The sequence below is a fragment of the Rousettus aegyptiacus genome, unplaced genomic scaffold, assembly GCF_014176215.1.
Source record: "Rousettus aegyptiacus isolate mRouAeg1 unplaced genomic scaffold, mRouAeg1.p scaffold_m13_p_14, whole genome shotgun sequence".
Lineage (NCBI taxonomy): Eukaryota > Metazoa > Chordata > Mammalia > Chiroptera > Pteropodidae > Rousettus > Rousettus aegyptiacus.
Window position 1 is genome coordinate 40,263,247 of NW_023416289.1, and position 12,574 is coordinate 40,275,820.

At 43.8% G+C, this 12,574-nt stretch overlaps 1 protein-coding gene across 1 annotated transcript; it reads right to left on the reverse strand.

Moving 5' to 3' along the window:
• Positions 1–8,860: 8,860 nt before the first annotated feature.
• Positions 8,861–10,647, reverse strand: LOC107521778 (ret finger protein-like 4A). The gene is made up of 2 exons (XM_016166774.2): positions 10,231–10,647; positions 8,861–9,438 (listed from the first exon to the last, which is right to left on the reverse strand). The coding sequence occupies exons 1-2, from the start codon at positions 10,514–10,516 to the stop codon at positions 8,912–8,914; spliced, it is 813 nt and encodes a 270-aa protein (XP_016022260.1). The 5' UTR covers positions 10,517–10,647; the 3' UTR covers positions 8,861–8,911.
• Positions 10,648–12,574: the final 1,927 nt, after the last annotated feature.

Genomic DNA, 12,574 nt, shown 5'->3' on the forward strand with positions numbered 1-12,574 from the left:
GCCGTACCTAGTTGTACGCTACCCTGCCCATTAGGGTAGGTGGATAGTGGCCTGGAGTGTGAGAGCCCAATAAGGGAGGTGGTTAGGGGTGTGGACTTAACCAGCTGCTCGAGAAGAACTGACCAGCCTCTAGCAAGGGTCTACAAACTGGGACAAATTTTATAAAGACTATATTATAATAACCCATTAAGAAAAATGTGAATTCAAGTCACAATAAGCAACTACAACATATCTACCTGAACGGTTAAAATTTAAAAGACTGGCAACATCAAATATTAACGATGTGGAGCAACTGGAGCTTTCATACACGACATTATATACTTAGGAAATAGCACAACTATTATGAAAAACTATTTGGCATGTTCTAATAAAATTAAACCTATGGTCTCGGGTATTTGTGCCAAAGAATTAAAAATATGTACCAATAGAAACTTGTTCAAGAATGTTTATGGCAATTCCATATGTAGCCACAACTCAATAATAAAAAGACAACTTCTTCATCGCCCTCAAAGCCATAAACAACCATTAACCTACTTTCCACCTCTATAGATTTCTGTATTCTGGAGTTTCATATGAATGAGATCATATAATGTGCTGTCTTTTATGACTTTTTTTCACTTAGCATGTTTCTCAAGGTTCATCCCAGTTACAGCAGGTGTCACTCCTTCATTCCTTTTTATGGCCGAGTAATATCCCATTGTATGAATAGTCCACTGTATCAGTTTGCAAGGGCTTCTGTGACAAAGTACCACAGACCAGTGGCTTAAACACCAAAATTTATTTTCCCACAGTTGTGGAGGCTAAATGTCCAAGACGAATGTGTCAGCAGGGTTGTTTGTTCTGAGGCCTCTCTCTCCTTAGTGTAGAAAAAATTAATAAAGAAGACCTCAGCCACAATTGGGATGAGCGGCCTTGCGGAGGGGCTCTCACGCCCACGTCAGCTGAAAAGCCCAGCGGGAAGAACTCTGGCCATGGCAGCCCTAACTCCTCTTCCCTCTGTAAAACAACTTCCTCTTTGTGCTGGCCAACTTGCACGTTGCTCACCACAGCTGCATGTTCTGGATTGAAATTCCTTTATCTCCTCTGATAAACCCTATTTGTTGGAGAATTTGTTACCCCGTGACAGGCCCATTGGGTCCCCCCTCCCCCTGGAGACCTATGAGGCCTGGGAACCTCTCCGCTCCAGTTGTCTGTCTCAGAACCGGAGGCTCCAGTCGGCAGTTAAGAACTTCTCAAGGCTAGCTAAAACCAGTCAAAACTAAGGTGGCTGTCTAAATCAGGGGTCCCTAAACCCGAGGCCATGGAGTGGTACTGGTCTGTGGCCTGTTAGGAACCGGGCTGCACAGCAGAAGGTGAGCGGCAGGTGATGGAGCGAAGCTTGATCTGTATTCACAGCTGCTCCCCAGCGCCAGCATCGCCACCTCAGCTCCAGCTCGGATCATCAGTCATTAGATTCTCATAGGAGCACTTGTCCCTGGTGCCAAAAAGGTTGGGGACCGTTGGTCTAAATGACCTCCAAAAGATTTTAAAGCTCATTGTAATCTCCATACTAAATAACACACCTATCAGCACCATGATAGTTGACAATCACCATGACAACAGCCTGAAGAGACCATAAATGAACCAAAAAAGGATGGAACCCTGATCCCAAGAAAGCCATCACCTCTTCTCCCGCTGCATCCCCCAAAAAACCATAAATGTTCCTCTTACCTCTTTACCTAAACCTCCCCTTCAGTTCCACTATCCTATCTAAACCAGCCCTCCACTGGTGAGGGCTCCTGCTTCTCCATTCTTGGCCTTAGAATAAAAGCTTGTTCTGTTAACACTCGCTTTGTCTCATACTTGGCTTTGCAATACCGAATAGGAAAAGAGCCCCAGGTCCTTGAAAAGGGGACTTTTGCCTCTTGGTAACAGAATATCCAGCTGACTTTTTGTTAAAGGTCATTAGCTTGTACCTAGCCATCTCTTCTTCCTTTATCTTTATGTCTTTCCTTCTGGACGTGCATGTCTACGTTCTAATCTCCTTTTCTTATGAGGACACTAGTCATTCTGATTAAGGACCCACCTTTATAACCTCCTTAAACTTCAAATACTGTCTCTAAATACAGTCACATTCTGAGGTACCAGTGGTTAGGACTTCAATATATGAATTTGGGGAGACAGATTCATCCCACAGGAGCCACATTTTGTTTATCTGTCTGTTGATCGACATTTAGATTTTTACATTTCGCTACTATGAATATTGCTACTTTAAAGATACACTTACAAGTTTTATTTTTTTTTTACAGTGCAAACTCTGGTTTTATTGATTGGTCTGGTTCACAGTTAAGCCTCCCACTCAGAGGACCACGGGGCCATTTAACAGGGAGGGAGGGCAGTGTCTCCAGCCTTCCGGGGGCCAGTGTCTGCAAATAAGCCAGGCCTAGTGATTCAGATCAGAAGGAACCAGGGAAATGAGAACCGAGCCGTTATTTTAACTGGGAGAACTGCAACAAGCCCCAGAGGGAGCAGACGGAAGTGGGCAGACAGCTGTCCCCAGAGCAGCAGCAGTGCCAGTTCTCTGGTGGCCACCCCGGCAGTCAGCTGGATTGAAAACTCAAGGTCCCCGTGTTTGAAGGCCTGGTCTCCAAAGCATGGGCCCCCAGGGGCTGAACGAAAGGGAGGAGGTGTTTAGGGCCAGCACAGAACGCCTGGAGCGCTACCTGGGTCTCTCCCCAGCATTGCAGGGGCCCTGGAGGGCAAGGAAATCACAAAGGCCTCCAGCGTGTCCTTGATGCCCACAGGCTTGTCCACCACATTCCCATTCTTGGTGGCCAGCGTAGTAGGAAGAGCTGACACCTCATGCTCATAGTGAGATCTGTGTGGTCATCGATATACCTCTTGGCCATCCTTCCATGCTGTATGGCCACCATCTGCTCTAACCTTGGCCCCAGGATTCTGCAGGGGCCACACAACTGTGCGTAGAAATCCACAGCCATTTTTGTCCCACCGTTGACAACTCAGTCTTGAAAGTCAGGTGTCGACTATGGATGTTAAAGGTCACTGTAGAGATTCTGGTGGTGTATATTGACCAAACTGGACTGGACGTTACTGTCACAGTACCAGGACTACACTGCTGGTGGGGCCTGCAGGGCCCTGGAGGGGTGGCTCCAGGTCATGGTATACACATGCAATGAAATATTATCAGCTGTAAAAAGGAATGAAATTCTGACACATGCTTCAACATCAATAATCTTTGAAGGCAGTATGCCAAGTGAAATAAGCCACACGCAAGAGGATGAATACTGTATGACCCCACTTACATGAAATACCTCGATGGTGTCTGCTTTGTCCCTCCCTCATCCGTTCTGATCTGAGCCCCCTGGGCCTGAATTATTTGCCTCTTGCCTTTTTCTTTCTGCTGCTGTTTTTGTAAAAAGAAAAAGAAGATTAAAAAAAAAAGAAAAGAAAAACACGAATAAGTGATTCTGTCAATTTTCGTAAATATGTAATAATCAGATTCATGGAGACAAAGAGAATAGAGAATAGAGGTGCTGGGAACAGGGAGCCGTTTCATGCAGAGTTTCAGCTGGAGGAATGAAGACGTTCTGAGACATGATGGTGACAGTCACGCAACAACGTGAATGTCTTTAAGGCCACTAAACTGTACTCTTAAAAATGGTTAAAACAGTACACTGTGTTTTATGGATATTTTACCACAATTTTCAAAAATTCCTATGTCCTAAAACTTTTCTCTAAACTTCCTCCTCTCATTCCCTTTCTAGCTGTAACCATCCCCTGACCCCGAAATCGGGGCCCCTGAAGCCCTTTCGAATGAATGCTGGCTGCTCAACGCGCCCCGCCCCGCCCCCTGCCCTTCGCCCTGGAGGATCAGATGTGGGCAGGAGTTCGCATCCAAACTTCCCAACCCCTCACAGACTTCACTCCAGCTGCGCTCTGGCCCCACTACTCGTTCCGTTATCTTTTTCCGTCGTAACCATCCGCGGTCCCAGGCCCCCTGTCTCCTTCCTCACAACTCACATCAGCGACTCACTCCCACTCTCATATGACTTCTGCGAGCATACAGAAGCAAAATCATCAACGAATTTATTTACATATAATTTAGCATAAAGTTTGGACATCCTAGAACTGGTCAACAGTTGGTAGTTCAAAGCCAATCAACCAAATTAGCACAGCAACGAGTCTCAGACTGAATTCTCCCACTTGCCTGTTGGCCTCCTCCTTTTCCTGATCTCCCGTTGCCAGAATTCTGTTTTTCGTTTGTCTCCCCAAGTTATCCGAATCTGACAGTCGGAACTGACAGATCGACCAAGGCTAAGAAACAGCTCTTCGACTTTCGGTATTTTCATCATTTCTTCTTAGTTTTCTGGTACTCAAGGTCCTCCAATTGTCTATGTCTCTGATTCGGTTTTAGAAAAATAGGAAGCTTCAGATCAGTCTGAAAGAGTCCCGTCCTGTTACCTAATTGATTTGGAAACAAGAAGGATTAAAGGGAAGAAACGCTGAATGCACGCTCTCTGTAAACGTAAGTGCTTTTCACTCTGGTACATCTTTGCCAGAACAAAGGCACAGGCTTGGTCATTTTTGTTACCCCTCCACCTTGTTTTCTATGTACTCTAGATCTAAGTAAACGTTGAGAGGGAGAAAGAAAAGAGGAAGGAAAGGAGAAGGAAGAAGGAAGAAGGAGGGAGGGAGGGAGGGAGGGAGGGAGGGAAGGAAGGAAGGAAGGAAGGAAGGAAGGAAGGAAGGAAGGAAGGAAGGAAGGAAGGAAGGAAGGAAGGAAGGAAGGAAGGAAGGAAAAGATCTGTGAAGTCATTCTCATATTCTCATCCAATTTGGCCCCCAGTCCTCCTGGCTGGTACCCATCAAGGAACAGCTGTGCAAATGAAGACTAAAAGGCTATGCCTGCCCTTTGATTGGCTGTGGAATCTCTCCCTTTCCATTGGATGATGTGACTCTTGATTGACTAGACTCAGAGGGGATGTGAAACTGTTTAGGATCATTTTTTCCACTTTCGGTGTGAATGCTTCTCCTTCAGGCATTGCTAAGAGCTACTGGCTACTGGCTGCTAATAGACTTTCCTAATATACTATACTATAATATAATATAATAAATATAATAAATGTAATATAATATAATATATAATTAATATATTATATAATATAAGAAGACAGCTTGTGAACCATCTTCTCCCACTACCAATGATGGATAATTTGGAGACTGGTAATGGGAACTAGTCTGCTCATAATCTGAATGTCTGACTTTTCCTATACTTTAATCTTCTCCAGGGAAACTCTTATGCATCTTTTCAACTTTCATCTAGAATGGAGGATTCATATATGAAGATGTCAACGACGATTCTTGGATAACTAACTGTGGATGGAAAGAGCAGAAGTTAAAATTTGCAAATGTCTTTTTTATTTTTATCGTGATGGGAACACTTAACGTGAGATCTACACTCTTAAAAATTTAAGCGAAATAATTTAAATATACAATACAATGTTGTTAACTACAGGCTCGGTGTAGTATAGGAGAACTTGAGAACTTATTCATCTTGCACATTTGAAAGTTTGTATCTGTTGAACTCCCTATGACCCCTTCTGCCAGCTCTTGGAAACCACTACTCTCTTCTTCTGAACTGGCCTATTTTAGATACTTCCAGTAAGTGGAATCTTGCAATATTTGTCTATCCGTGACTGATTATTTCACTTAGCATAATTTCCTCCAGGTTCATCCATATTGTTGCATGTGGCAAAATTTCCTCCCTTTTTTTAAGGCTAGTTAAAATTCCATCAAAGGTGCCTATTAACACCCCATTGCTCTCATCATGAACTCTTTTGTGAACTCTGCCCCGTATTCACTGTAATCACCAGCACCCATCATCAACTGCCATTCTTATGTCCACCGTTGCTAACATTAATTGGGTGCTAATGACCTAAAAGCTCTACAGCTGAAGGCATTTTCTGTAAGGTCTGACTTTCTTCAGCCCTCTGAAATAGAAAGTATTATTACTCCCCTTTCCAAAGAAATGAGGCCGATCCAGCTGACTGCGGGGGTGGCCACCACAGAATTGGCACTGCGGCTGACCTGGGGACAGCTGTCTGCCCACTTCCGTCTGCTCCCTCTGGGGCATGTTGCAGTTCTCCCAAAGTTAAAGTAACTTCTTGGTTCTCATCAATTATTTGCTTGGATAGGTTTTCTGTTACCTTCTCCCTCTCTTCTCTGATATACTCATTATTCTTATGTTGCTCTTTCTAATGGAGTCAGATGGTTCTTGTAGAGTTCTTTCATTTTTTAAACTCTTAGTTTTCTCTCTTCTACCACCCAAGTCATCTCTAGATTTCTATGTTTGAACTCACCCATTCTCTCTATCTGGACTGCTGTATTTCCAGTGTTCTCTAATTATTCATTTCATTTATTTATTTCTTCAGCTCCAGAGAATGTCTGTTTGGTTGTTTTATTGTTTTTGTAATTTCAACATCTTTGGTAAACTACTGCTTTTGTTTGTTGATTTTATTCCCGAGCTTATTGTAGTCTTTCTGAGTTTTCTTGCATCTTGGTGAGTTTTTCCATAACTGCAATCTCGAATTCTCTGTCATTTAAATCACAGTGTTTCATGTCTTTGGTTTCTGGAGACTTTTTTTCTGAGCTACCTTGTTGCCTTGGATATTTATGGTACCTGCTTTGGCATTTGAGATAGTGAACTCTCTTTTTTTAGGTATTATTTTGCTTTTAACCCTTTTCTCATTTGCCTTTTCTCACATGCCAGCGGCTCCTGCAGCTGCAGCGTTTACCCCGAGAGGCCCATGGATTACAGCTCTAACTTTGCTCAGAAAGTTTGCGGGAAAGATTTCACTTTAATTATTTTCGCATGGCCCTAGTATATCAATAGTCTTTGGAAACAAATGACATCATTCCATTTATAGTATTCTTTTTTTAGTAGTTTGATCCTTTGAAAATGTCAAATCCTAGAAAATGTAGCTTTCGAATGCCCGATGTTAAATGAACTCTGGCCGCAAGCTGCATTTTTTTCCCTAAACAGTAAAAGGGTTAACAATTTAGCAGTTTGATAAGTAAAGGTCTTTCTATTTCTATTGTTTTCCAGTAGATGGCGCTATAGTGCAAGGTTTTGGGGAGGTGGGTGTTGCTTTTCAGTGCAAGTTTTTGTGTTCTCTTACAGTACCAGCACCTCTGGGATCTCAGTGGTGTGGTGTTGCCTCCGTTGTGGAAAATGCCCCGAATTTTCCAAGGTGGTGGGTGGCCCATCCCTGGCTGTCCGGGGTGCCTCAGTCTCAGAGAACCACCCCGATGGTGAGATAAGCTGGGCAAGGGGCTCTGGGCCCGCCAGTTCCCAGCGCCGCCTCCTTGTAACCAGCGCCTGCCAGCCACGCTGTGCTACTTGTGCCACCCATGGCACCTCTGCTGCCTCCACCAGGGTCCGCCGCGGTGGGTGGGTACGGGGAGCGGGGTTTGCCAGTCTGCGGCTTTGCCTTCCTGCTGGTGATAATGGTACCCATTAGTGTGAGGCCGCCACACCGCTGCGCTGCGTCTCCACCGGCTTCACGCGGTTTAGCTGCAACGCGCGCCGGCTGCTCAGGCTGGAAAACTCCTCCTGCCTGTCAGGCGGGACCAGGCCTCCTGCGTGAGGGCTGCAGCCTGGCGCCTCCGCCTCCTCCTCCGCCTCCTCCTCCGCCGGGCTGCAGCGGGCGCCGGCGCCTTGCGCAGCGTCCCCTCCCTCCCCCGGCCCGCCTCCCCGGCCCATTCCAATGTGTTTTCCTTCAGACGTCTCCATGAGTGGACCCTTCAGATGTGTCTGTGAGCTGAGCAGAAGATGCTCCCTTGACTTACTCGTCTGACTTGTAGTTTAAGGGGAGCTACAAGGGGGGTCTTCTCACTCTGCCAGGTGCTGACGTTCCCGCCCCGCTTTAAGCCACCATTTACAGACGGCTAATTCGTTTCATCTGTAGCCCCATCATCACCGCCACCCGGAGAATTTTTAAATAATTTAACTCTAACTAGGACCAGTTCGGTGTTGCGCCTACTGCCATTAACTCGGTGCATTCGAAGGAGAATAAACGACGGGCAGAGGCTCATGGGGAGACCGGCGGAATCCCCGCCACGTCGCCCCCGCGGAAGTTCTGATCGACCATTTCCATTCACATCACTCCAAGTCTAATTAAGCATCACTAACTCTGAACATTATAAAAGAAAATGATTTTTTGAGCACATGAACAAAATAGAGAGTTAAAAATAGTACTGTATTGGAAAGTGAGCTGATCTGCACTCGAATTCCCTCTATTGGCTCAGCTCAGCTCCGCTCCACCTACAGTGACAGACTCGCCACTCTGTAAATAACTCCCCTGGCTGACTGCAATGGTCTCCTGGGGAAGGTACCTGCTGTCTCTACCGCACCCCCTGGAGCCAATGTTGGCTGAAACAGGGGTGGAAGGACAGAAGACTGATATCAGAGGTGACTAAAGTCCACACCTCTTACTTTAAGGTGGGGCGACTGTGGCTCCATTCATACTTCAGAGCGTCTGTGGGATCTGGAGTCAGCTGAAACCATCCCCTTGATCAAGCTGCTTCTGAAGCCCTGTCTGCCGCCCTCCAACGTTCCATCAATGTCCAACGTGCACTTGGAACAAACATGGGTTTTCCGTTGACTGAAACTGAATACACACATCTATATTTTGACTTTTTATGTAGGTCTGGTTTCCACAACACATAGAAAATCCTCTGGGTCACATCCAAATTTTTATTTAGTTTATAACCTCCATTACACACGAAGTTAATTTTTCAGAAAATAAAAAAATATTTGGAAATTGATCTGCAAGTTCAGAACATATTAATTGGACAGAAATATAAACGAATCCCAAAGGAAACAACTATAATACTGGAAAAGCAATTTTCCCTAACATAGTCTCAAGAAGCCTTCATCATCCTTAATTGGATTTGCAGGAGCAAAAAATGGACACAGTGGTTCTGCAGTGCAAATTCTAGGGAATGTAAAAATATGGGATCCATCACCAACGTGATAAAAGGAAATGGTTCCCATATTCATATCCAGGAAGATCCCCACTCGATATAGGCGAGGGCTAACGATGAGAGCAGTCAAAGGCTCGGTGCTGGCGGAGAAGGTATCCGTGCTTCTTAAGCCCACAGTCCAGAAGCCGTGTTCTGAAGACAGCAGAATTATCCCTTGTCGATTAACAGATTCTTTGCAAATGCCCACGTCCCATTCTTTGCTTGTCCCCACCTCCACCTCCCAGTAGTGGCGGCCGGAGGTGAACCGAGGGGAGCCAAGGACACAAACTGCATAGTCGAATCTCTGGGAATGAGCCCTCCACTTCTGCCTGAAACGCCCACATCGGACCTGTCTCAGGTCTTTGGAAATGATCAGATAGTTGTTGGCTGTGTCAATATCCAAGGTCATCTGCACTGCGGAAAGAAAATCAGATCGGCATGTGGATACACTGTATACCAACTACTCTTCACTTTCGCAGCAAAAGCCCAAACAGCTCATTTGTTCGCTTTCGTGCCTTTAACTCCACACATTTTGCTAATTAGAATTTTCCTGTGGAAGCATCCCTGGCCCCTGATTAGATCAAATTTTATACAGAGAAGCAATGATTATAATTGGAACTAGTTCTTATTTATAATAGGTTTTTTACATTCAGTTATTTGATTAAAAATTTTTCTTTAGTATACACATGAAAAAGATGACTTGTTCTCAAAATTATACAAATTAGCACAGATTCTGTCAAAATATAACTATCGAATAAATATTTTGAATGATGGAAAATATTTTACTTATTGCAAGATAATATCGAAATATTAAAGTTTTTTTTTCTTTTTTGCAATTACCTTTCTTGAATAGGCCTTCACATTTTGGGTCTTTTCTTTCCTAGAGTTGCGATAAATTAAAAGAAATGCCGGGAGTCCTGAGATGAGGTGGGTGGACCCTGGGCAGTTGAGATAGAGGAAAAGTTCTCAGTAGGGTTATGTTGGGATTTTGGCAGCAACTCAGACCCAGCAGGTCTACGGCATGACCTAAATATTACATTTTCTTAGAGACCTACACATGGTTCTAATCTATACTTACAATTGTTGCTAGGAAAGAATAAACATTTCAGGTGTTAGAATCCAACTAATGCCCATATTTAATGACGAGCTTTGAGAAGTTGCTGTTTCCTGGGCTCTAATGGGAGGGGACAGGTTGCACAGTCTTACCTTGAAACTTCCGTATCCTTGGGTTCATCTGCAGAATCATTCTGAGCTGGGGCTCTAACTTCTTGACCTTTGACACCAGCCTGCCAAGCTGGCCATTGGGCCTGATGTCCTTCTTCTGAGAAACCGTGGAGCAGAAGGGGCACAACAAACCCTCCCCACCGGGCTCCTTCAGCAGCGAGTTGATGCATCGCAGGCAGCAGACATATCCACATTTCAGGGTCATGGGGTTTTCGAGATGAATCAGGCAGCTGGGACATCTACATACTTCTTTAAAGAGGTTGGCCATGGCCACTGTCTGGGAAAAAATGTGCACTATATTGGACTTTTCATGAGTTCAAGAGACTCCTGGAACACTGTCCTCTTCACATGCAGTGATTTGCAGTCACTACTACTAGGTAATGAAGATATAATGTCAGTAAAATTATAAGTGACTCATAGCTCTGAATTTCTGATGTTTAAAATGCCAGTTGGAACGAAGGATGCTATTCATCCTCGGGCTCTAAGTTAGGTGCCGAGAGGGTCTATGCTATACCCGAGTTGTCCAATATGGCAGCCACCAGCCCCATGTGGCCAATGAGCTGCCGGGGTGGGGCTTATCGATTTCGAAATACATTGTGAGTGTGAGATGCACACTCAGCTGTGGAGACCTAACCAGAAACAGAACATAGCTATTTCCCCAAGAACCTTCAAAAACTGATTATGTGTTGAAATGATCACATTTTACCTATTAAAATTAATTCGATTGGTTTGATTTTACTAGAAGATGAATTTACTATTATATATGTGGGTCACCTTCTATTTCTAGAGGCCAGCTCTGGTCTAGGCCCAGAAACTCTCCAAGTCCCCCAGCTGACCAAACAACTTAAGAGGTGGAATAAGTCAGCAGCTGACACCCCATTTTTCATCTCACGATCTGATTCGATTCAGGATAATAAAGACTATGTCATTTCTCCAACTCGTTACTGAAAATCTAAATTCCGCCTACTGCTCCCGCCGCAGTGTGTCCCGGGGTATGCACACCGTGCCCGACATTCGGTTGGCCTCAGCACCTCCCGAATTAATAAATGACTCCATTCCCAAGACCTTGCCTTCTCACATTTGCCTTTTGTAGAAATTGGGAAGTAAAGATGAAAACCCATAGGGTTGGCTCACCTGTCCTCTACCGGGTCCTCTGCTGGCCTCCGTCCACGTTCCTGGAAGCTCAGTGCTGGAGTGAGAACACCCGCGAGGGGCTTTTATAGATGGGAGTTCCTCCGCCCACCTCGCTCAGGTCCTGCCTCTCCTGCTTAATCCAATCAGCTTTTGATTGAATTATCGCATTAATGAAATTTTTCTCATGTCTTAGAAAGATTACCACAACAAAGGAGATAATTGTATATGAAAGTTATTTTCAAACTAAAATGAACAAAATATTGCTACAGCATCGTTCTAGATTAAATCTTGAACATTATGTCTGTTGATAATAAGAATTGGAATTAGGATTGAAATTTTTTTAAATTGTCATTATTAATCCTTCTAAAATGGATGGGACTAGTTTGTTGTAAATGGTTTTTGATCATGAAAGTAAAATCTCACATTTTTATCAAGAAAATTAATTCAACCCATTCAGAAGCCTTTCCTAAAATCATACTCACTAGACCACAGTCCTGCCTTCAAAAGGGCGTTTTATAAATGTGAATATCTTTGTTTAAAAGTTTGGTAAAGAAACCCAAAATGATTCCTTGAGAATAGTCAGCCAGTGAAGCTCCAGTTTTTTTGTTAGTTACAGAAAAAAAAAATAAAAGGTATTTTAAATCATATTACTATTTTCTTTATATCATAATATATACACAATGAAAAATATGTCTTGTAAAACATGTTCAAAATGTTCCTCCTAGTTTTAGATGAGGAGATAGAATAAAAAACTGAAGAGAGGAGATCGGTGATTGAGGTGAGAGGGGTTAAACTAGACTTAGGCAATTAAGTTAAAAAAGCTCTCATTTAATCATTTCCACAGTCATCTTTTGTTGCTGTTTGCTGGATGCTTTTAGCATTTCACAGTCAAAGAAAGACTCATCCCCAGCTCTCGAGTTCTTTTGTCTCATTAAGGCAAAACGAAAAACACGTGTTCGTATTTGTATGACATTTTTATTTATTTTATGATTTTAACAAGCTTAAATTATTTTACTGTGCTGGCTGGAAAATTACTGCTTGGCTATGTCCATGGGAACACAGGATATCACCTGTAGGAACATAACATTCTAACAATAAGCTTCCTGCTTCTGTACTCCCGCTTGCACACCCAACCTGTGGGTCGACAGGTAGTGAATAAAAAAAATAAATAAACCTTTGTGCTTAGACAGAA